The sequence below is a fragment of the Betta splendens genome, chromosome 14 (assembly GCF_900634795.4).
Source record: "Betta splendens chromosome 14, fBetSpl5.4, whole genome shotgun sequence".
In the NCBI taxonomy this organism is placed as follows: domain Eukaryota; kingdom Metazoa; phylum Chordata; class Actinopteri; order Anabantiformes; family Osphronemidae; genus Betta; species Betta splendens.
Window position 1 is genome coordinate 8,988,397 of NC_040894.2, and position 24,485 is coordinate 9,012,881.

The window sequence follows — 24,485 nt, forward strand, 5'->3', positions numbered from 1 at the left end:
ACCACCCCCCCATGCACACTTGCATAGTGACTCTGCCAAAAGGCTGATCTTTCTGGAAGAATGATGTCAACTGTTTATCCCTCCATCGCCCTCATTGTTTCATCCGTCTGACTGTGACTGGTTGTCTCTCTATCCCATCTCTCTCTAACTCCGTCTGGGTCCCTCCCTACTCTCGGTCATGAGGTGACATTGGCTCAGAGTACTGCTGATGCCCCCGTACTTATTTCCCAGGAAATTCCCCCGCCTGCTCTGTGCGTTTGTTTGAGGAATAGCTGCCAGAGATTTAGCCTGCTGTGCATCGAGTGCCAGAAGCTTTAGATTGTAAGCCGAGCGAAAGGTGGCTGAATGGGAACTGATGAGTTTGTGTGGGACGGCATTAGGTGGTAGCATGTATCATTTTGCTATGAGCTCAGATGAAAAACATGAACACCTTTCCAACTGTGAATGTTGCTAACAAGTTTCCTTTGCCTCATCCTCCCACTCAGGTTGTCCTGTCACCAAGCGCTGAAACATTTAATCAATGTGCCCACTGTTCTGGTGGCGTTCACACTTTTGTTACTGTGCGACAATGCTTCTCACTTCAACTATCACTTTTAATATTCAATGCTGGACGTCCAGTCGAGTTTTCTCATCAACAAAAAAGGATGCACGAATGACCAGTGTAAATGTAAGGACAAGCATCAGTGTCAGGTTGTGTAACAGTTTTATTAATTATAGGATAGTGTTAAATGGTAAGAGATCATTCAGCACACTAGCACAATTAGTCAATGATATCAACTAACTTAATGCTGAGTAGTTGTTGTTGTTACAAGTTTAGTTAGGCTTAATTAAATAAAGCTACACTGGGTAGACACGTTAATATAAACGTGTTTTACGGGAGAAAATGAAGGCGCGTGGCTTCCTGTTTGCCTCTGTTACCATGGCAACGAGATTCGACTCGCCTCGCGCCGGGCTGTTGTCGTAGGGCAAAAGTTGTTGAACTGCTGTTAGCAGGTCGGCTTTGTCAACAAAATGGAGCTGCCGGCCTCATATTACGGCAGCATAGATAGTAAAAACCCAGTTGTTATAGCGTTTGAACGGGACATCTGCTCGTGTCTGACGCTGTTGCGGCGAGCGGCGTCCTCGACCTGCCAGGACAACGGCTCCTATGCTAAAGGGTAAGCGGCCTATTAGCTCAACGGGCTCAGGGTTAGTTAACGCTACTTAACATAACGTTAGTGGCTCAATTTACAGGTGGCTAGCATGTATTAATTAGTAATTTGATAACCAGAAAAAAAAGAATATATAGATAGAATATTTTTTTTAATTACTTATTTATTTATTACGTATCAGTTGCAGTATTTGCAATGTTATTCTGTAGCTATGATTAACGCATGGTTTCAGCTTGTGAACGAATTTTATATTAAAATACTGTCTCTTGTTTCTTGTCTGGCTACGCTGCCAGTGTGTTTTTAATTTGACCTTTATTTTTTAGGATTAAATCTCTAGTGGCGCTTTGGATAAAGTACAAACCTCGTCTGCCTTCTAAGTTGTACCTGGAGCACATGCTGAAGACTGCAGATGCTCTGACTGAGTTAAAGGTAAATCAAGTATTGTCACGGAACGGCAGATGAACGGACCCACATGCACAGCGAGGACTCGGTAGACAGTGGATATGATTAAAGAAGTATTTAATGACAGAATCCAGGTCACAAAACGGTCCAGGTCATTCACAGGAAGGCACAGATTAATAACACCACAGGGGTTAGGCGAATTCGGGTCCGAGGACAGGCGGGAGTCAAAACCAGAAAGGGCTCAGATCACAGGAACAGAATCGACGGGCGTAGACAGGTCCAGAAACGAGCAGAGTCCAGTAACAGAGTGACTTACGAGGGTGGTCAGGATCAGACGAGAAGCAAAGATCAAAAACGTAACAGGGTCGATAACGGGGTAAGCTGAACAAGACGAATGCTGGAGCGTGAGAACAAGGAATCAGTAAACAACGATCTGGCGGAGAACTGATGTGACAGGTGGTGGTTAAATACACGGAGTAGATCACTGATACAAAACAGGTGAGTGTAATGAGGACCGGGAGTGAAGCGGGAACTGCTGTGGTGTGATGAGAAACGGAAGTGCTTACAAAATAAAACCGGAAACTGGGATCAAAAACAGAAGAGTCCTTTCAAAATAAAACCAAGAACGAAAACCTGACAGTACCCCTCCCTCTAGGGCGTCTTCCACGGCGCCCACGGAAGCCCCCCTCCCCAAACCAGGGCGGGCGGAGGGCGGTCTCAGGAGGAGGGACCGAATCCCCCTCCCGCAAGGCAAACAAGCAGGGTGGGCGGAGGGAGGACTGGAGGAGGGTCAAAACGAGAGTCCAGGGGTCCCTCACGAGGGTGGTGGTAGGAGAGTCCACCACGACGGCTGGCGAGGTCCGGGAGAGCAGAGCTGAGCCCAGCCCCCTCCCCGACGGAGATGCTCCGGGGATCCCAGTATCGCGGCGGACGACGACGGCAGAGACCGCGCCATCGTCGCGGCAGGAGGGGACGTTCCCCAGGCGAACGGCCGTGGCGGTGGCGGAGTCGAGGCGGACGGCGCCGGAGGAGGCAGCGCCATCCAATCACCAGGAGAAGCCGAGGGCGAGGCCACCAGTCCGGCAGCCGAGACCAGGACGAGGCAGGAACCAGCGGCGTCCTCCTTGGACCACCGTGACGAGGAACCGATGCAGGTGCGGCCAGAGCCGAGCCGCCAGGAACAGATGCAGGTGCAGCGGGGGCTGCGACGGGCGCGACCCCCTCCTGGAGGTCCGCCGGTACTGCGACGGGCGCGACCCCCTCCTGGGGGTCGACAGGAACTACGGCGGGCGCGACCCCCTCCTGGAGGTCCGCCGGGACTGCGACGGGAACGACCCCCTCCTGGAGGTCCGCCGGGACTGCGACGGGCGCGACCCCCTCCTGGGGGTCGACAGGAACTACGACGGGCGCGACCCCCTCCTGGGGGTCCGCCGGGACTGCGGCGGGCGCGACCCCCTCCTGGGGGTCCGCCGGGACTGCGGCGGGCGCGACCCCCTCCTGGGGGTCCGCCGGGACTGCGACGGGCGCGACCCCCTCCTGGGGGTCGACAGGAACTACGGCGGGCGCGACCCCCTCCTGGGGGTCCGCCGGGACTGCGGCGGGCGCGACCCCCTCCTGGGGGTCCGCCGGGACTGCGGCGGGCGCGACCCCCTCCTGGGGGTCGACAGGAACTACGGCGGGCGCGACCCCCTCCTGGGGGTCCGCCGGGACTGCGGCGGGCGCGACCCCCTCCTGGGGGTCCGCCGGGACTGCGGCGGGCGCGACCCCCTCCTGGGGGTCCGCCGGGACTGCGGCGGGCCGCGACCCCCTCCTGGGGGTCGACAGGGACTGCGGCGGGCGCGACCCCCTCCTGGGGGTCCGCCGGGACTGCGGCGGGCGCGACCCCCTCCTGGGGGTCCGCCGGGACTGCGGCGGGCGCGACCCCCTCCTGGGGGTCCGCCGGGACTGCGGCGGGCGCGACCCCCTCCTGGAGGTCCGCCGGGACTGCGGCGGGCGCGACCCCCTCCTGGAGGTGCGCCGAGACTGCGGCGGGCGCGACCCCCTCCTGGAGGTGCGCCGAGACTGCGGCGGGCGCGACCCCCTCCTGGAGGTGCGCCGAGACTGCGGCGGGCGCGACCCCCTCCTGGAGGTGCGCGGGGACTGCAGCTGGCGCGACCTCCTCCTGGAGGTGCGCGGGAACTGCAGCTGGCGCCGCCTCCTCCTGGAGGTGCGCGGGAACTGCAGCTGGCGCCGCCTCCTCCTGGAGGCCGGCGGGCGCTGCGGCTCCGAGGGTGACAGAGACTGGAACGGCCGCAACATGGCCGACAGAGACTGGAACGGCCGCAACATGGCCGACAGGGACTGGAACGGCCGCAACATGGCCGACAGGGACTGGAACGGCCGCAACATGGCCGACAGGGACTGGAACGGCCGCAACATGGCCGACAGGGACTGGAACGGCCGCAACATGGCCGACAGGGACTGGAACGGCCGCAACATGGCCGACAGGGACTGGAACGGCCGCAACATGGCCGACAGGGACTGGAACGGCCGCAACATGGCCGACAGGGACTGGAACGGCCGCAACATGGCCGACAGGGACTGGAACGGCCGCAACATGGCCGACAGGGACTGGAACGGCATCTACTTGGCCGACAGGGACTGGAACGGCATCTACTTGGCCGACAGGGACTGGAACGGCATCTACTTGGCCGACAGGGACTGGAACGGCATCTACTTGGCCGACAGGGACTGGAACGGCATCTACTTGGCCGACAGGGACTGGAACGGCATCTACTTGGCCGACAGGGACTGGAACGGCATCTACTTGGCCGACAGGGACTGGAACGGCATCTACTCTGGAGCTGGCATGGCTACTTGCCGCTGCCAAGCTCGACGGAGCAGACGTCGGGCCTGATCGGGTGTGCATGGCACCTGTACGACAGGTGGTGCCCTCTGGTTGGGACACGACCTGCGCGTGACCGGACTGAACTGGAACCTGGACAGGAACGTGACCCGACTGAACTGGAACCTGGACAGGAACGTGACCCGACTGAACTGGAACCTGGACAGGAACGTGACCCGACTGAACTGGAGACTGGACAGGAACGTGACCCGACTGAACTGGAGACTGGACAGGAACGTGACCCGACTGAACTGGAGACTGGACAGGAACGTGACCCGACTGAACTGGAGACTGGACAGCTCGCGGCTGGACTGGAGACTGGACAGCTCGCGGCTGGACTGGAGACTGGACAGCTCGCGGCTGGACTGGAGACTGAACTGGGCTCGGCTGGACTGGAGACTGAACTGGGCTCGGCTGGACTGGAGACTGAACTGGGCTCGGCTGGGCTGGAGACTGAACTGGGCTCGGCTGGGCTGGAGACTGAACTGGGCTCGGCTGGGCTGGAGACTGAACTGGGCTCGGCTGGGCTGGAGACTGAACTGGGCTGGGCTCGGCTGGGCTGGAGACTGAACTGGGCTGGGCTCGGCTGGGCTGGAGACTGAACTGGGCTGGGCTCGGCTGGGCTGGAGACTGAACTGGGCTCGGCTGGGCTGGAGACTGAACTGGGCTCGACTGGGCTGGAGACTGAACTGGGCTCGACTGGGCTGGAGACTGAACTGGGCTCGGCTGGGCTGGAGACTGAACTGGGCTCGGCTGGGCTGGAGACTGAACTGGGCTGGGCTCGGCTGGGCTGGAGACTGAACTGGGCTGGGCTCGGCTGGGCTGGAGACTGAACTGGGCTGGGCTCGGCTGGGCTGGAGACTGAACTGGGCTGGGCTCGGCTGGGCTGGAGACTGAACTGGGCTGGGCTCGGCTGGGCTGGAGACTGAACTGGGCTCGACTGGGCTGGAGACTGAACTGGGCTCGACTGGGCTGGAGACTGAACTGGGCTCGACTGGGCTGGAGACTGAACTGGGCTCGACTGGGCTGGAGACTGAACAGGGCTCGACTGGACTGGAGACTGAACAGGGCTCGACTGGACTGGGGCTGGAACCTGAACGTGACAGGGCTGCACTAGAGCGTGAGCGTGGCGAGGCTGAACGGCGACTGGAGCCTGAGCGGAGCATGACTGAGCTGGGGACTGGGCAAAACACGACTGAGCTGGGGACTGAACAGCTCGCGTCTGAACTGGAGACGGGGGACCGCATGAATGCAGGGAATCCTCCCAGCGGAACAAACATAGAGCTGGGCAGGTTGATGCAGACACAACGGTCCGACGGGGCGGGGAGAAGGAAACCGAAACCTTCGGCGGTGCGACCGGCGCTGGCGTGGTGCGGAGCGCGTCGCTTAGTTCATCAGACCTTGCGCACAGCCGCTCATAGAGGCGACGAACACTGGGACGCTCTAACACACTGTCATCGTCCTCCAGCGTCAATATCGCCACCTCCACGGCGCTGCGCTGGTTCTTCGGGGTAACCGCCCGTCGGTAATCCTCCGCGAGGATCTTAAAATAAACTCGTAGCTCGCTAGGTAGCTCGGCACAGGTGAACTCCATGCTCCCTCGGGTGGATTATACTCGCCGTTAAAAAAAAGGAGCGAGAAAAACAGTCACTGACCTGACCGGAGGCTGAGTGCTGGCTGGGTCCAAGTCTGGCCAGATCGTTCTGTCACGGAACGGCAGATGAACGGACCCACATGCACAGCGAGGACTCGGTAGACAGTGGATATGATTAAAGAAGTATTTAATGACAGAATCCAGGTCACAAAACGGTCCAGGTCATTCACAGGAAGGCACAGATTAATAACACCACAGGGGTTAGGCGAATTCGGGTCCGAGGACAGGCGGGAGTCAAAACCAGAAAGGGCTCAGATCACAGGAACAGAATCGACGGGCGTAGACAGGTCCAGAAACGAGCAGAGTCCAGTAACAGAGTGACTTACGAGGGTGGTCAGGATCAGACGAGAAGCAAAGATCAAAAACGTAACAGGGTCGATAACGGGGTAAGCTGAACAAGACGAATGCTGGAGCGTGAGAACAAGGAATCAGTAAACAACGATCTGGCGGAGAACTGATGTGACAGGTGGTGGTTAAATACACGGAGTAGATCACTGATACAAAACAGGTGAGTGTAATGAGGACCGGGAGTGAAGCGGGAACTGCTGTGGTGTGATGAGAAACGGAAGTGCTTACAAAATAAAACCGGAAACTGGGATCAAAAACAGAAGAGTCCTTTCAAAATAAAACCAAGAACGAAAACCTGACAAGTATGTTCTTGCTCGTTGGCCCTTTGCAAGGTTTGGTCCATTCTGTATCCAAACCTTCTGTCATCCAGTGTCATTGTCACTTCTTACCTTAATGATGTAATGTGTATGATGTATGTTGTAATTGATTTGTAAACTATTGTTTAAAGTCACAAGGACTGTTTCTATTATGTCTTTCTCTTTCTCCTCCTCATGTGCAGTTGTACCAGCCAGCCCTGTGGCACGGCTACCATCTCTACCTGCTGCACTTCAGCTCAGTAAACATAATGAACATAACAGATATAGACCAGTTTATGGTTTGCTACTTTCCTGAAGGTTTTGATGCAGACCAGGACATCTTAGCCATGAAGGTATGCTGTACCGTATGGCATATGTTTATCATGAGTTCTGCAGTTTACAGGTTTTTGAGATGCTTGTAGCATCATCTTAATATACAATAACTAAATATACATTACAGTATGGGTATGTGCTTGTGTGTGTATGTCCTTGTGTATGCAGATCCGTGCAATGCTGGGATGTGCCCTGTGTATATTAGAGCAGGAAAAAAGGCCCAGTGTCCTAAGCCACAACGGACTCTGTAAACTGCTGCGTGTGCTGAACTTTATCAGGATCATGATGCAGGCTTTCCAGCAACACGAACAGCTTTGCTGGCACATATATAATGGTACAGTAATACTGTGTTTGCTTCTTGTTTATTGTGATTCATAAAGAAATAAGATTGATGAGTTATATTGTGAGTAAACAATCAGAATTTTAACCTAGACACGGTGAGGATTCACTTTGTAACTAACATATATTACTATTACAATTGTGTGTTTGTATAGCTATAATTAATCATTTCTGTAATTTGGTTATATGTTATAAGATCCTGATTTAATTAACATGCTGTTGAGCTAACCCTTTGCTCTCTGCTCTTTCCTTTGTTGCTCATATATTTTCAGGTTCACTGCAAATCTACAATATCTGCCGTTACTTGATGACAATGAATTGCAGTGCACAGGTACAAGAGATTAATGACAAGCTGATTTGATCATACATTTAAAGTTCAACACAGCTTTGTAGTGCAAAACACTGGTTTTGTTATATCTGATATACCCTGAAGGAAGAGATGATATGAAGGAGACTGAAGGAGTAGGGTGTAGCCTCTTAAGTGATAGTCAGTTTGACTGGGAGAGATTTATGTTACTGTAATATCAAGCTCTGAAGAGCCCTAACTGATGTTTTTAACCTCCCTCTAGTGGGTTATAATGTCATTTCTTACCTATTGTTTTATGGTTGTTACCATTCACCTTTTACATGTCATTGATTAATTTAAAACATCAATTGGTGTAAATTCCATTCAATTCTCTGTCTTATTTATGTATTTAGGCACTGGAGTACCTTCTGTGGACAAGCATCAGTGTAGAGCTGTGCTTCCCACTGATGACTGCTAAGTATCTGCCATGGATTGTCACACTCTACTGTGCTGTCTGCCACTGTTACTATGACAACCAGAGTTCAGAGCAGGCAGAAGTAAATCACACATTATCTTCATCCAGAAACTGCAATCTACTGTACCTATCTACAGTACTACTGGGTTTCCTTATTACTTTGAAAGTTGTATTCACAGTTTTTGAGGTTGTTGTTCTTCAAATGCTTTCAGCATTTTGCCAGAAGAGCACTTGGAAAAATTAATGAGCTAGCAAAGCTGGACGACCAAAGAAAAGCTTCTGCCAACAAAGAGACACAAAATGTATACAAAGAAGCCGCTATTAAGGTAGGAGACTCCCCTTATGTATACTTCAATTCTGTTGCTGTTATAAAATAATAGACAACAGAGACCTTATAGCACCAGTTACTCTGATTGTTTTTTCAGCTGGGTGCCATGGTGTTCAAGCGGACAGTGTTTGAGACCAGAAGGAAATCCAAATTTAAAATCAAGCCCAAAAACAATCTCAAAGACTTGCACATTGTAAAAAATTTACACAAACGTTACACTATTGTAATTTATTTCTAAACATAAAATACTTCTTACTGTATAATAACAACTGTTCTTATTGTAAACTGAACGTCTGCCTGTTTGTAGACGCCATGGCCTCATACTACAACAGGGCGCATGCTGTGCACCCTGTTTGAGAGCAGTGCAGCATGTTTCTTCAGTATCCTAGAAGCACTTTGGGATAGCACCAGTCTCCCACTAAAAACAAGTTTTCCAGAGGAACCAGAACTGCAGGAGGTGATTCTGGAGCTCCTGTCTGCCGGCATTGGTATATTATCTGGTTAGTAAAACAAATGGAGAGAAGACCAACTCTGACAAATGATTGCAGTCAATAAACTACACTGTGGTTTGAGTAATATGTGTGCATGTTCTGTTTGTTAAGGTGTAACAAGCAGTGAGCCAAAGTGTGATGACTGCGCATCTACTTCTATTAAAGCAGTGACGGCAACATCTACTTTGATAGATTTAGCAATTGCAGGTTAATTGCATTGTGTTTCTTCTATCAATACAGGTATGTGCAATGATCTGAAAATCATTGTGACGCTATCATTGCGATGTGTTGTGTTACTAGGAGAAAGCAAAATACCCATCACGTCTGCAGTGAGATTCATCAAGCTGTTGTTTCACTACAAGCAGCCAGAAACGTTCACTGAACTTGCCAGAGAAATGCTTGAGGTTTTGTCTGTGAGTAGCAGTAATTCTGTTATAAAAATAAAAAAATATTTCTCTTCTGCCAGTTGTTTATTTGTGCATTTTAAATTGAATGTGCTCTTTTGATCATTAGAGTTTTTGTGAGCACCTCTGTGTCTTTGTGTTAGGGCGTGGAGGGTCAGTCATTCAGGAAGGCTGAGCAGGAGCTTTTCTTACTCTACACTTTCAACAATCTGCTGTATTCCCAGAGAAAACGCCCCAGAGACTACAACATGGCTGATGGTAGCTCTACTGTTTCTTCTTATTAACGTATTAGACTTGTAAATTATATAAATTGATTGACTCCATATATTCTCATAATAACAAAAATAAATAACTATACTTCATATATCACCTTTAGTGATTTAGTTAAATATTATTGAACATACTTTTTATGTTCATTGCACAATGTTGCAAAAACAGTTATTAGATCACAACATTTGACACTTCTTTCAGCTTAACCTAATTTTTTTGTTTGACGATCCAACAGACAAGCACAACACCTTATTTTTGAGGAGTGATGACTTCAATGGCCTGGTAGAAGCGCTGCACAAGTCTGTTTGTGGTTCCGCCCCAGTAAGTATGTTCTTGTATGTAAAGAGGAGGAAAATGTATATTATATATATTAAATGTATTTTTATATGGTATATGTGTTTTCATGCAGGATGTGAAACCAGAGAGGGACTTAGTTTTGGAAATTGTTTTATTTCTTTGGGGTAAATTGAAGTTGGTCAAGTGGAGAGAAAACCCAAAGATTACAGACTCTACTGAAAAGGCAGTATATTACAAGGTGAGCAATAGTGATTGATATGATAAACATGTGGCTTTTGAGCATAACTACAAGCTTCGGACCGGGTAAACTGTAACATTTACAGCAATTTTTTTATCAGAATCTCTTAAGTAGTTGAGTTGCTGTATGCACTTGCAGTGGTTGTGGTGCTTGTGTATGCTGTGGGACATTGCCAATGCCTGTGACCTGGCTACTGTTGACTGTATAATCACAGCAGAGATGATCCACATGTTGGCCAAACAGCTGGAGAGTGCAGCTGAACATTGTGAACAAACACACCCTGGAGGTGAGGAATTCTGTGTTGGACACCTAAAATCCTCATGGACTAAATCTACCTACACTGTAGAGTTGTGTTGTTTTATAAAACAATATTAAAAATTTAAGTGGTGCACATTAATGCGAGCATTCATCAATACAGTGAATTCTTCCACTAGTGTTTATTGCGTGAGCTAGAATGCGTAATGTCACAGCTAGAGTGCGAGGGCTCGCGGTGCAGCTGCAGCTTTGACTGACAGGTCAAACTGTTGATGCTCAGTATAGCAACTCTATGCATATTACTGATTAGTTCATTACACTGTTTGATTGTTTAGTAATTAATCTGACACTTCCTCTAAAGCTTCTGAAGCAGATGTTGGTGGTGTGAAGCCAGGCTACCCTTCTCTTCTTAGGGTATGCAATGAATTTATTGCGTCACATAATATTATATTAGTATGGTTAAACACAATACAGTATAGTTAAAGAAAAATTATTCAGTCATTCAAGATTCATAAAAATACTGCAAATTCTGCACTGTGTGTTTAATTGTATTTCCAGTGGTCAAGAACAGAGCTTCTTCAGAAAGAAAGTGAGGTGGTGGAGCAGGGCCTTAAATGTTTGTCAAAGGGTTTATCTACACTGCTGCCTGAAGACAGCTCAGTCTCAGTCATAGACTATGCATTCATACTGGTAGGTATCTGTCTATTGAAAAGCTATGTTATATTGGGGTTAATGTATGTAGAACCTTGAATCTCAAGAACCTATTCTAGAGGCTTTAGACTGTAGGCGTTGAGCGTAATAATTATACTGATGTTATAATGAGAGCAAATGTGTATGAACGGAGAATAAAACCTGACTTCATTTTGTTCTGACAGAAGGAGGAAACAGAAGGAGCGGCAACAAAGACAGGATCAGGCTCTAAAGACACTCTGCCTAAAGCTTTGCTGCTGGCATTAGACCTTTATCTAGAGTTAGACATCATCCGCCACAGGGTTTCCCTGAAGTTACTGCAACTAAATTCAGGTAAGGCAATCTGTTGCACTGTTTGTGTATAGACAAGAAATTAACACCAGTTACAGGCAAAGTTGTAGGTATGGGTTTGTGACTCTTAATCGTTATTACCTTATTATTATCATTATTATGCAGAGAAAGTCTCGGTAAACAAACCTAACCCTAGAGTAGGTTCACAGCTACAGGTTCAATAGAGTCTAACAATGTCACATATTAAGGATCTTAACATGTGTGGTGTGTCACAGTTCTTTTGTGTGTTTAGCTGTAGAGTCTGAACTGTTTGGTCGGATAAAGAGGAACAAGGTCTCCAAAGCTCTTTTCCTGATCCAGAGGGCTTTGATAGTGTACAGCAACATGGAAGCAAACAACAGCAGCCAAATCAAGAGTCTGCTAGAGGTTACACAAGCACAAGCATTTACACAACTCTTCATGAATAATACATTATATCTATACCGATTTTATATATTGTTATTGCTACATCATAGAAATGTTAGTAATATAGTGTAAATTATAAATAAAAAATTATAAAATATCCTCCTAATACAGAGTGCTACCCCCCCTTGTTTGCCAGGAGGCTTCCTCCCTGATAGAAAAAGCAGAGGTAGAGGAGAGAAAACTGTATTTCTCTACCACAAGAAAGATTCCAGGTCAAAGCAGAGACACAGCAATGAAGGACCAAGAAGAACTCCCTCCAGCTCCACCCATCTTACTGTCACGCACTGACCAGTCCTTCAGCTTTGCTCCAGCACCTTATATTCTGGAGGAAAAAGTATGATTATTTTGTTTTGAGAATCTAGAGTAGCAAATGTTCTGACACTCTCCTATTCTGTTCGTCTTTGCATTTTTTGTCTTTTCAGGTTTGCTGGTACCAGCTCTGTGGCTGTGCAGTGGAAGGTATTAAACGGAAAGTTCGCCTTGGAGACTGCAACCTACTAGGAACTGGAAAAATGGTACAATATAGTTCATTCTTTCTGTTTTTTGTTATTTTGTCCATAATGGCTTTGTGTGTTTTCAGGTACCAGCAAAATCTGGTGAATGCATTTTAAAGGTGGAAGGACTGGAGCCCAACCAGAAGTACATGTTTGCCATTGCAGCCTACAATAGTCAGGGCAAGCTACTAGGAAACAACATAGGGGAGACAACATTTCCACTGTTGGCATCCTTTCCTGTGCCACTGCTGTCTGCTTGGGCTCACTTGGCTCAGGTACACCACACAAAAATATACCTTGCAACTAGTTTGTCAGCTTTGTAAACAACAAAATAATTGATTGCCTGCAAAAGCATGTGACAGAGTTTGGGTGTAGTGCACACTGGGGATCCTGTAGCCCTTACAACACTGACACAGATCAACAATACTCATGCCACGTGGCCATCTTCTGTCCTTTTGTCCTTAGGTGGCATTTCAAACAGTACAGTACGCCGTAGCAAAGAGAGCTTGCAGGGAACTGTGGAGGCACTATACCGTCTCTGATCCTGGAACCCACTGCATAGAGGACAGACTCGGAGCAAGAGGGTGAGAAAATAAACACATTTGTACAGTTTGTAGTGCAGCTGTCTGTCTGTGTTTACATTTTCTGTTCTTCCTCTATTCTTTTTCTATTTCCTATTCTAAAGTTTGCATCAAGAGACCTTAAAACGCTCCTCACCTCAGCTCTGTCAGTTGTTCCTTACTTCCATCTTCATTCAGACAGAGATCAACATTCAGCAAGAATCACTCTACTACAGCTCCTTTAGTGACAAAGGACCATTTATTTGGGAACAGGTATCAGTTATGAAGTGTGTGTGTTTGCCTAACCTGATAAAACAACATTATCATGTCTTCCTTGTCTTTGCGTATTGCTTTACAGTTTGTAAGCAGTTGCTATTCTAAAATACACCACATACTGACACCATATCTTTTCATATCTTATGCCATGTGACTTTATGTATATACAGGAAGCCAGACTGGCTGAATGTGAGCGAATGTTGGTAGCCGTGGACTTGGCGCTGTGGTTGAATGATGGTTTTGCTGCCATACAAGCTGTTGTTACCTGCTATGGCCTCTTAGCACCTCTAATCTTTCACCAGATCAATTGTGATGCTCTGGTGCAGGTACTGTATGCAAAAACATAGTATATATATTTATATTAGTATATTACTTTTGCCATTAATCGAATTAATGTCATTAATATGTGTGTCATGAATATTTTAATTAAATGCCAATGTGTATGTCTGGGTTGTGATTCAGGTGCTTAAAAAATGCTTGGTGGTTTTGGAGGCAAATTCAGACCTTCTCAAACAACAATGGACCGGAATGACACTAGACTCATTAATGCACATGATAGCCTGCATCACCTACTACCTGTCAAAGGCATGTCTTTATGTGCATCAATTTAGAATCTTTATTTTATTCTGTTCATCCCACAGAAGCTGAGTGAAAATAATAAATCACATTTAAACTACAATATTCAAATAAGATGATTCTCACAAGTTGATTGTACAAAAACATGTTTTGTGTCCAGTCTTTACGTACACTCAGGGACCATCATGTGGCTTCTGTTGTGATGGACTGTGGTCGCAAGCTGCTCCAGGAGGTTCATGATGCCCAGCTGCAGATTAGTAGGCCTGTTAGTGCAACTGAGAGTGTAAGAAAGAATTCCATTATGACATTATGAATAGACCAATGAATTTCTGGTTCCACATATTGGGTGTTTATGGGTATCTCTATCCTAAGTTAAAGGCTCTTCAGGCCAAAAACAAGAAAATCACATCTGAAGCAACTCTCAGCACTAACACTGGTAATGTACAGTACATGCACACAAACACTGGCCTCATTAAATTAAGATGGTGAAAAATAGGCTTTATTAGTTTAACTTTACGGTTTGTTCTAAACAGTAAAGTTTAAAACTTGTAAATCTGTAAATTAAATTAACAGCCTAAAAATCTATATAATGAAGCATTTAGTGAACGTGAGGGCAGTTCAATTTAATCTGAAACACACCCAAATTCATACTCATAATACAACCGCATAATAGGCAACTCACAGAAAAGAAATAAAACAAAAAAACATATATGAATAATTGGTGAAGACAATAAAAACAATGCTAAATATTCATTCATTCATTCATTCATTCATTCATTCATTCATTCATTCATTCATTCATTCATTCATTCATTCGTTTGTTTTTTAATCATTAATTCATTTATGTAGAGGTTACAAGACCAGTGACCGGCAGTATGAATCCAACAATACTGTATGATCTGATCTCCAGCAGCTCATTAAAAGATGCTTATCAAAATGGTAAGTAGCACACATGGACACTATTTTTCATGAATAGCTTTTTTGTGACACCTGTGCATATCTTTTTTGACTGTTTTTTGACAGTGATGAAACTTAGACACAAAGCCTATTTTATTGAGTATGCAGCACTGCTGCTCCAGAGAACTAAGGAAGAAGGCCACGTAGACCTGGTGTTAGAGTGGGGGCAGAGCATGCTAAAATTTCTCTGCAGGTGAGCTTTATTGCTATACTTTTTATTTTTTTAAAAGGGAATGTTAATTTTGAGGTTCAGTATCCTTACTGTACATATTCGAAAGGATAGTGGACCATTTATGCACCTTACTTTACTTTAAATATACACACTATATGCTGAAGATCTGACAGCACGTATAGTAAATTTCTGTTTTGCCAGGCGTGATGAGGTGATGGGACTGTTGACTAGGGACATTGAAAAAGAAAATAGTGTCCAGGCTCTGAAGGAAAACGAACCACATCAGGTGAAAAAAACAGCCATTATAAGACACAATATGTATAAATAAACTCTGCTTCACACTTGCACATGCTCTGCAGACAATCCATTTTATTTATATTTTAATATTTATAAAGAAATTAAAGAATATTTAATTTTGCAATTCACTACCATGCCTAAAAAAACAGACATTTAATGTTCTTTTGCTATTTTTGTTTAGAACAGGAACATATCTCATAATGATGCAAGAAAGAAGGTAAAGCAGAAACTGCCACACAGCTTGTTACAGGCAGTGAGAACTAACAGGTACCTGTACATGTGTTTGCATGTCCGTTTGAAACGTGAGGGTTGACAAAACAACCTTCCAATATAATGCCTCTATGTTTGTGTAGGGAGATGCTGATTGTGGAAAACCTGCTAGATAAGATGTCATCCGTGGTGCATCGCAGCAAGAAGCGCCTTCAGCTAAGGAAACTGTGCAAGGAGGAAAGCGTGTGGAGGTCACATCTGAATTACACGATGGCTCAGGCGCATATAGCTCTGCTTCACCAAGGCCTGGACAAGCTGCATGGAGAAACTCTGCAGGACAAGTTAGAAAAAATAACAGCAAATTGACTTTTACTTGCTTTTGTTCATTCATTTTAAAACATGAACAAAACAATTATTCTGCATGAACTGTTTATACGTGCGTTAAAGTAGCTTTTTTTAAATTGCCCATAAATCATAAATTATTATTCAAAAACGGTAGTGCTATTTGTAGTGATGTCATTGAATTGTTGTTGCAATCTTATCTTTGCTCAGGTACAGCCAGTTAAATCCACTGTGTTTCTCTCTGGCCTACTCTGGTATCCTTGTATGGAGGAACCTCCAAAGACAGCAGTCTTCTAATATTGAGAGAGACTCACAGAGAAGCACAGCTAACTCTCTTCTCAGTGATTATGTGCCTGTACACAGAGATGAAGGTGAGGAAAATGAAAAAAAAAAGAATGTGACACAGAGGTCTGAGTTCATCATTTGGCTCTTTGTTTTTTTCACAGTGAGAATTGATGACTCTGCTACAGAGGACAGTTGTGATGAGGAACAGGATTCAGCTCAGTTGGTGAAAGGACACAATGAGCTGCACAGGCACACTGTTACCTTGGTGCATAAATCACTCAACAAAGCAGGTTTACATTTCCGACGAGCCATGGTAATCAACACACACGTACAGTACAGTAATGTATTCTGTATTAATGTGTATAGCATACAGTAAGCAGTAGTTAATTGCTTGGTTTTACTTTAGGGCTAGTAACATACAGTATGATTTTTCACTGTGTTCATTCATATTTTTATATGCTACTAAATGTATTTTGTCTATTGTATTTTGTTTTTCTAACCCTGTCCCAGGTGTTGGCGCATCGTGGCAGCCACTGGACCACTCTGCAGTATGTGTGTCAGAACGTTTGGGAACAAAGCTGCAGACTGGCTTTGTTTGCACAGAGGGCTGCTGAGCTTGAACCTCCCTGTGTGACCACAGATCAACTCCAGACCTTCTTTATGCCACTACTCACACTGGCTACTGACCTTATAATGGACATGTTAAACAGACTTGGTGTAAGTGTCTCATACCTGTAGTTTATACATCAATCTAGCCAGCTGTTTGCAAATTTAAGAGAGTATTCCAGATTATTAGAAAGATGGCACTAATTAGCTACTGTACAGAAACTGTCACGTATGTGTTTTGTTTTTCCTCTAGTTTTGGAGTGTGTATGATAGCAACTTGACTGAGGAGGAGCTTGAGACTGGTCTTCAGTTCTCAGCTCTCCTGGATGACAGCACCCAGGTGGACCTGCGTTGGGTTCATACTTTGGTATTGCATACATTGGAACAGCTCCATTTTAGTGGCAAATGGGAAAGCTTGGCCCACTTTGCCTTATTGTACAACTCCTACACAAGGTAAAGGACATTTAATTTTTTAAATATTTCTCTTTTTACATGGTTGTGTTAAAGAAAACAGGTAATAAACATAAACAAACATTTGCTCTCATTTGAACACAAAAATTCTTTTTTTGTCTTTATTTGCATTCTGTTTATCCCAGGGAACGTTATGCCTTGATCATAACCCCTTTACTAATTCATGCTCAGAGGATGCTGCTGGAAAGGATTAGTTTTTATGGAGGGCCTTCAGTTCCACAGCCACACCATGTAAAGACACAGATGGCCACAGGCAAAGATGTAAATCATACTTGCCCAACCAAAGACACACATGGCTTGAACAAAATGCAATAATACATGTACTTATTTTAGTTACATTATCTTCATTGTGTATTTTATGATATCATTTCTGAATCTTAGGTGACATGCAGGAACTATGCATGGTGCCAGTTGCTCAGTGGATGGACCCTAACTCATGCAAAGCAGCCACACATTCGTAAAAAGTCAGCAAACTCCAGCACTCAAAATGTAGTTGAGCTTAAAGGTTTGAACATCTTTAGGCATCAGAATGAATACTTATGCTCATAATATGAATCATATAATTAAAAAATGAGATAAAAAAAACCCATAATGTGTTTTTGTTTTAGACAAATGGCAGTTGGTATATTAATTTCAGGCATTTTTTCTGTCCAAGGTGCAGAAGTAAAACTCTCCATGGCCAACGTGTGTGTTCCTCTGGACACTGTTGAGACACAAAAATGTTACCACCAAGCCATTGAGAGAAGATCACACTGCATGCAGGTTTTTCAGCACAGTCGCTCATTATTGATGCGGCTTTTGGCGTACACACAACCTTGTGAGTTGAAACACATTGAGTGGAAATACAGACATACAGTACAATAAAACAACAATTAAACAATAAATTTTAAATAAAAAGCGATCAAGAATGCACTGGAAGACTCATGTTAAAAGTCACAAGAAAGAGGAAAGCAAATGTAGCAGACGTCTGCTGTCAAACACATACAGTACAGTACTGTTTGTTCTGTACTTGTATTTTTCCAGCTTTTGAGGTGCATTTGCGACACGGAACATGTTTCAGCAATTCAACAAGCCTGGTGGGTTTCAGTCCCATTGTTATGCCGGCTCCGAACAGTCAGCCTTGTGACATGACAGCGGAGGACTTCAGCACTGCAAATGCCTTTTACAGCCTCCCCATCAGCCCTGACCACTTGCCCACTGTGATTGCCGCATACTTCACATCCATCAGTAAGAATACAAAATTATTTGGACCACGCACTGGTACAGTACTGCATAATGGTACTGTAGCACAGTTTTTCTTGGCATCTTGTCAATTTGTGGAACAGTGAGTCAGCATGAAAGGATTTTTGTGAAAAGTGATAATGATGTAAGTGGATGTGTGGGGCAGCCTGTCAAGGTCTCAAACATCTTACTGTACTGTCTCCACTCAAATTTTTTTCAGAGCATCTTAAGGCTAATAGTCACGACTCCCTTAGAGTTTTGGCGCTGCATGAAATGGGAAACCTACAGTTCTACACTGGAAACATGCGGTTAGAAACCTACTGTACATTTAGTGCTTATTAGTATTAGTGCGTTGATCTAGCACATAATACAACATTTATCAGTATTTGCATGAGAAGATCATTATTATTAATATTTTTATTGGTGATGTTGTTTGTTTAATAATTTTCTCCTGCCTGTGTTTTACCTCCAGGGCAGCGCAGTCACACTGGAGTAACGCTGTAGATTGTGCCTTAAAGAACACAGGCACAGTAGAGAAGTGGGATGGCGTGACCTCTGGGAGTGGCTGCCTGCAACAAACCCTGCAGCAGGCTGGAATTTGGGGATGTTTACAGGCTGCTGTACTCACTGCTAAGATAGCACAGTGGGTTTATTTGAGGCTCTTTGTGTGTATGTCGCAAGCTGCTTTTAAAACCTAGTCCTGAGAGCTGTCTCCTCATCTATAGGTATATTTTAACGTCTGACGTAAGCCAGCGTACCAAGTGCTGTCTCTTGTCTGCTCACCTCTTTAAGGTAATTTTGGGGATGTTGATCTCACGCCTCACAAACATTGTCTTGAACGAATGATGGAAATGTTTGTCTTTGTGTATATTCATATTCAACCATATGCTTCTGCGTATGCCACCCACCAGTGTGTGCTGTATTGCTCCATGGCTCAGCCCCAGACAGACCTCCAGTACGCCTCCCACAGCATTAGAGAGGAACTGCTTCCTGGAGTCAACCTTTTCTCTGAACCCTTGAGGGTTCATCTTGAAACCACAGTAACCAGTCTTAACTTCGTCTGCCACTGGCTTTTCACCACAGGCTATCACATCACGGTAAACACAAAAACACTGTTGCATCATATATTTTACCTATTCATAAATATATTTTTTACAGATTGTTAAACTGTGTTTTATCTTCAGCTCTTGCCCATATTAGCACTTTACCTACATTTTGTTGGGACTTTGTGCAGAGATGTGAAGCGCACAGTTGAGGGCAAAATACTCCAGGTCAGAGTTAGTTCCTATAAATATACTGTGTGCCTGTTTTTCGATCATGTTAGTGGTTATTAATTTGAGTTTTTAATCCATGCTGGTGTTTTCTGCAGATACGTGCTCTTACTGAATTGTGTTTGTTCACTGAAGCTGTGAAAGAGGCAGTTCAGCTCACGCAAGGACTAGGGGTTCTTTTACCTTGTGGATACGGCATTGCCACAGACAGTCTTCAAGTATGAACACAGATGAGCACACATGCTGGTTTATTGCCTCATTCTTTTGTTCAAAGTCAGCATCATTGTAATATACTGTCGCACTTATCTTCTTTTGAACACTTAAAAATAGTCTAAAAAGATCAGTCATTTTAAAACAAGATGGTAGTGACAACAGAAAACTTTGCAGTATATTTGTTCTAGTACTGTTTCTGCACAATATTTAAATTGCTTTTTATAATTGCTATTTGTGAATAACTTTTTATATTGTGCTTATTGTGAAGCCTATGAAAATTTTCTACAGCAACAAGTCTCTCCTGGACAATGCTGAGGTATTTTTTTGTATGTTTTTAACAAATACACTATTCAAAACATACAGTGTCATTCCCAAAAGATGCTTGATAAGTTTGCTTAGTGTTTTCTTCTGAACTGTATATACTGTATGTGGTTTTGCGGTTAGGCTTTGGAGGAACTTCTGAACTGTAACATTGGTCCAGAGATTCGTACATTGTATGGATCACAACTGTGCCTCCGATTCAACTTGACCCGTATTCAACTAGTACTGGCACTCAGTAACACTGTACATGGCCTCCCTGTGCAAGGTCTGTAGACAACATGTTCTCTCACAGTTTTCACACAGGCATGTGGATAATAGGACATCTTTGGAATATTATATAATATAAATTACAGTATATTAATGAAAACAAATATTTATATAATAATTATCACCGGTGACAATATGTTGTTTATTGTAAAACGTGGGAATGGCTTTCAGATGATGATGAAGGAGAATGTTGTGGGAGCAAAACAGTTCCAAAGAATTCAGCACCCCATGAACAGGACAGGTTGGATGTAGAAGGTTCTTACATGAAGGCAGATGAGACAAAAGTACTGGATTTTAAATCCAGGACAGAGAGCCTGAGTCCAGAAAGGATCAAGGTAAGACTTTATTAAATACAGAGCATTTTTCCCTTGTGTCACATTGCTCTTATTGGTCATTTCATCTGTTGTAGCTCCTTTTGTTAGAAGCAGCGTCCTCCTTGATTAACTCAAGTTCGCAGCAGCTCACAGCCTGCTGCTGTTCTGAAATGGAAAGCATTGAACTGGCTGTGGAGTTCAAGCTTTTAAAAGCAAATTTGTACTATCAGCAGGGACATATTGCACTTAGGTAAAGACCTTATGCACATGTACTGTACTGTGTGTGTTTGCATGCTAGTGTTTGTGTTCTATTCTTATATCCTAAATGTCCACCATCCTCCTTCAGTTCTGAAACGGCAGCGAGTTCCCTGGTGCTATTGCAGACGTCTCCTGTAATCACAAGACAAAAACCTGCATCTGAGTCCCTGCATCACAGGTCCAGAAGTAAACAGGTAGGCAGCTAATATTAGTAATTATGGAGTGCATTTAGTAGATTATTACAAAATGGAGTTCATCATTTGAAATCTCTACGTATGCATAGGACCTCAAAGATTGCAGCATGTCGCTCCCATTGCCTTTAGACTGCCCCAGAGAGGTTGAGGTCAGGGAAAGAACTGGAGTTCTTCTGTGGCTGCGTTGCCGCCGGGCTCTGGTCCATAGCCTGATTGCAAACATACCTGCAAATGCTGCTCTTTTACCAGGTCTGCACAAGTAAAAGATATGCAAAGTATATCTAAATACATATATAAATAAAGGAAAAAAATATTTTGTTTTACTTACGAAACATCATCATCATCAACATCAGATTGGTGTGTTACAGTGTGCATGAAAATAAAAAGACATAAAAAATGTATGTTTTTAAGGTAAGAACTTCAACGATGAGGCAGCTCGGCTGATACAGGAAGCTCTCGGTGAATGTGTGCAGTGGGGAGACCTTGATATTCGAGCTTGTTTGATGGTTGAAGGTGCAGAACTGGAGGCCCAGAGAGGCCGGACTGATGATAGCATCACAATGCTGCAGGTACAAATGATACACAGACACTTTTCTCTACACATATTTGTTAATATTTCAGTATATTTAAAAAAATCTAGAGACAAAAAATCTTATTTGGAGCAACGTCACCATGAGGTCTTTCCCTCACTTGTCAACAAAAGCCCAGGTCAATTAAACTCCTCCACTATGGCCAGGACATCTCCCTGTCCAAACAGAAGTGGGCCAATGTTTTGGCTTCAGCATCCTCACTGTTGAATTATTGTCTAGTGATTCAAAGATTTCACTTTTCTGCTTGTAGGAAGCAGTCAGCCTGTTGGTTGAAAGGTCATGGATGCCACCAGGGTCCATTTTGACTCTGGCTCGTGCCGCTTTACTGCTCAGTAACCTAAGGGGCAATCAGAGTACCACACTTCTGAAACTGACAAAGGAGCTTCTACAAAAACAGGTACTGTACTGTAAATGAACATGACTGATAGAAGCATTCTAAGCATTAACCACTGGTCCTCTGTCTTTTTTGTAGCTGCGTGTTTTTGGACAGAACGTCGAACTGAATGATGGAGAAATGTGCTTCTCTCCTCCTGGTCTCACTAACATCTACCTTCCTTATCTCAAGATGCTGGCTCAGATGAGCATGAGGTTTGCTAATTACCAAACTCCAGGACAATAATTTCAATCATCATCACCTAAACACAAAGCTGTACTGAGAGTGTTTTTGCTATCTTGTTTATTAAAATGAATTGACTACTCCATCATCCTTTTGAGATGACCCTAAAGGGTCAATGGCTCCTAGTTTAGCAGGTCCATGCTTCCCTCTGCTGGCAACAGTGAAATATACATACAGGAGTGGACATGTTCACTTAATTCTGTGTTAAGCCCTGTGTTACTGTATGTGGAATGGAAATTAAAAACAAAATGTAGTTATTGAATATAAAATGCAAAGCAAATGTCAAATTTGTCATTTATGTAATTTAGTTGGGGCAATTATTAAACACAAATAAAAAAAATGATCATGTTTCATCTCTGTGTTTTGTTTGTCTCTTTTTCTGTCTGAGATACTGTAAGTGTCTTAATAACCAGCTAACAGGGATTGATACTATGATCAGTCTCTGACCATCCAGAGCTGGTCACACAGGCCATGAGGCTAATCAGACTAATTAGCTTTATCTTTTTCTCTCTTCGTTTGAAATTCTAGTGTGTAATTCTGGTGTTGGGTTGCAGTGTGGGTAGATGGTTTTGAGGTTGTTGCAACAGGCCAACATGTGTATTAATGTCACTGCTCTAGGTGAAGGCCCGCTCAGCAGCACGTGAAGTGATTGCTACCTACTCTGTGGATGACATCTTCATTGAGTTGGTGATTCAGCTGCCACAGAACTATCCTCTAGGCTCTATAGCTGTAGAGAGTGGGAGGCGCGTTGGCGTTGCCGTACAGCAGTGGAGGAACTGGATGCTGCAGCTGAGCACATACCTCACACATCAGGTAGAAACACCCAAAGCCTGTGGATATAGACATGAACACAAAGCTGGTTCAGTGAGTAGGGACTGTTCAACCTGTAGCCAGATAGAAACCACTATAGTTTGCAGGGGATATGGATTGACCCTGCTTAAAAAACAAGTAATATACAGTTATCTTTGATAAAGTGCACCAGCCTCCAGTTACAGTAGCACTCTGTAATTTAATGGACCTGTTCCTGTAAGTTGACCTGTGCTACAGTAGTTCTCAGAAGGGACCATTATTATCTGCAGCCGGTGAGTACACCAGTCTCCCTCATTCATTTTTCCCCCACGCTGAATAATTGATCTGTTTAATAGAGGCTTGCTCTCATCACAGTTGTCGTATGGAATTAATTATGACAGATTGTGCACGATCAATGAATTAATCCCAATCATTTGCTCTGCCATCTATTATGTGTGTGTGTGTGTGTGTGTGTGTGTGTGTGTGTGTGTGTGTGTGTGTGTGTGTGTGTGTGTGTGCATTTGTAATTCCAAACTGTGGTCAAAATTTATCAATACATACAGCAAGCATCCATCATCATCTGCCCTTGACCTTTTTAATAGCCATTGATCTGTTTGCCTGCTATAAATATTTATACAGAAACCCCCATCTCTCATGAGTTTTGACACACACACACACACACACACACACACACACACACACACACACACACACACACACACACACACACACACACACACACACACACACACACACACACTTATGCCGACAGCCTCAAATCTTATTGCTCATTATCTGCTTGATTAAGCAGCAGAGCAAATGTTATGAGCTACAGTACAGTCGTGTGTTCGGCTTATTGTTTTTCCAATGTAGGTCAACCTTCACCAGAAGATGGCAGCATAGGCACGAGCCTCAACCTGGAAGATTAAAGCTTTTATTTTGGAAGACGTGTCTGTAATAACCTTAGAGAAAAGGATTACCGTGTTTGACTCTCTGGAGAGATAAAATTACCTACAGTCCCTTTGTCTCCTCTTGCTTTTCATACAAACTGTTTTTCATTTCATCCAAATAATTAATGGGGAGTTTCAAATTGGAACTAATAGTGGATTCCTCAGGGATGCCCCAGCTTTAATTACTCAAAAGTGTAAATGTAGCTACTTTGTTGGAACCTATCTGATATAATACCAACACACTTTTGTGTAATATAAATAGTTTTATAGGTAGAGATGCTCATCAGGGTGGAGATAAACTACTGTATTGTGAAAGCTGATGCAAAGACACAATTGTG

General features: G+C 44.6%; 1 protein-coding gene across 7 annotated transcripts; it reads left to right on the forward strand.

The window, feature by feature from the left end:
• The first annotated feature begins 895 nt into the window (after window positions 1–895).
• On the forward strand, window positions 896–24,218 carry LOC114869439 (cilia- and flagella-associated protein 54-like). 7 transcript variants are annotated; one of them, XM_029173681.3, is made up of 58 exons: window positions 897–1,157; window positions 1,475–1,580; window positions 6,939–7,088; window positions 7,237–7,402; window positions 7,680–7,738; window positions 8,107–8,250; window positions 8,381–8,494; window positions 8,594–8,689; window positions 8,804–8,996; window positions 9,099–9,194; window positions 9,288–9,400; window positions 9,535–9,649; window positions 9,897–9,982; window positions 10,071–10,196; window positions 10,335–10,482; window positions 10,813–10,865; window positions 11,010–11,141; window positions 11,327–11,474; window positions 11,725–11,858; window positions 12,034–12,231; window positions 12,320–12,412; window positions 12,478–12,666; window positions 12,857–12,975; window positions 13,077–13,224; window positions 13,398–13,553; window positions 13,690–13,812; window positions 13,964–14,086; window positions 14,176–14,239; window positions 14,653–14,742; window positions 14,827–14,953; window positions 15,134–15,218; window positions 15,411–15,496; window positions 15,583–15,780; window positions 15,992–16,152; window positions 16,228–16,379; window positions 16,577–16,783; window positions 16,926–17,125; window positions 17,269–17,404; window positions 17,525–17,648; window positions 17,799–17,960; window positions 18,167–18,370; window positions 18,585–18,672; window positions 18,837–19,007; window positions 19,090–19,156; window positions 19,276–19,461; window positions 19,549–19,635; window positions 19,734–19,853; window positions 20,117–20,164; window positions 20,293–20,434; window positions 20,608–20,771; window positions 20,846–21,000; window positions 21,097–21,202; window positions 21,292–21,451; window positions 21,614–21,771; window positions 22,043–22,189; window positions 22,265–22,380; window positions 23,027–23,221; window positions 24,071–24,218. In XM_029173681.3, the coding sequence occupies exons 1-57, from the start codon at window positions 1,012–1,014 to the stop codon at window positions 23,028–23,030; spliced, it is 7,389 nt and encodes a 2,462-aa protein (XP_029029514.1). In that variant the 5' UTR covers window positions 897–1,011; the 3' UTR covers window positions 23,031–23,221; window positions 24,071–24,218. The 7 variants fall into 7 exon arrangements, with proteins under 7 accessions (XP_055370368.1, XP_055370370.1, XP_029029516.1 ...); XM_055514393.1 differs by lacking the exons at window positions 23,027–23,221; window positions 24,071–24,218 and having other exon boundaries at window positions 896–1,157; window positions 21,716–21,771; window positions 22,265–22,750; XM_029173680.3 differs by lacking the exons at window positions 23,027–23,221; window positions 24,071–24,218 and having other exon boundaries at window positions 22,265–22,750.
• Window positions 24,219–24,485: the final 267 nt, after the last annotated feature.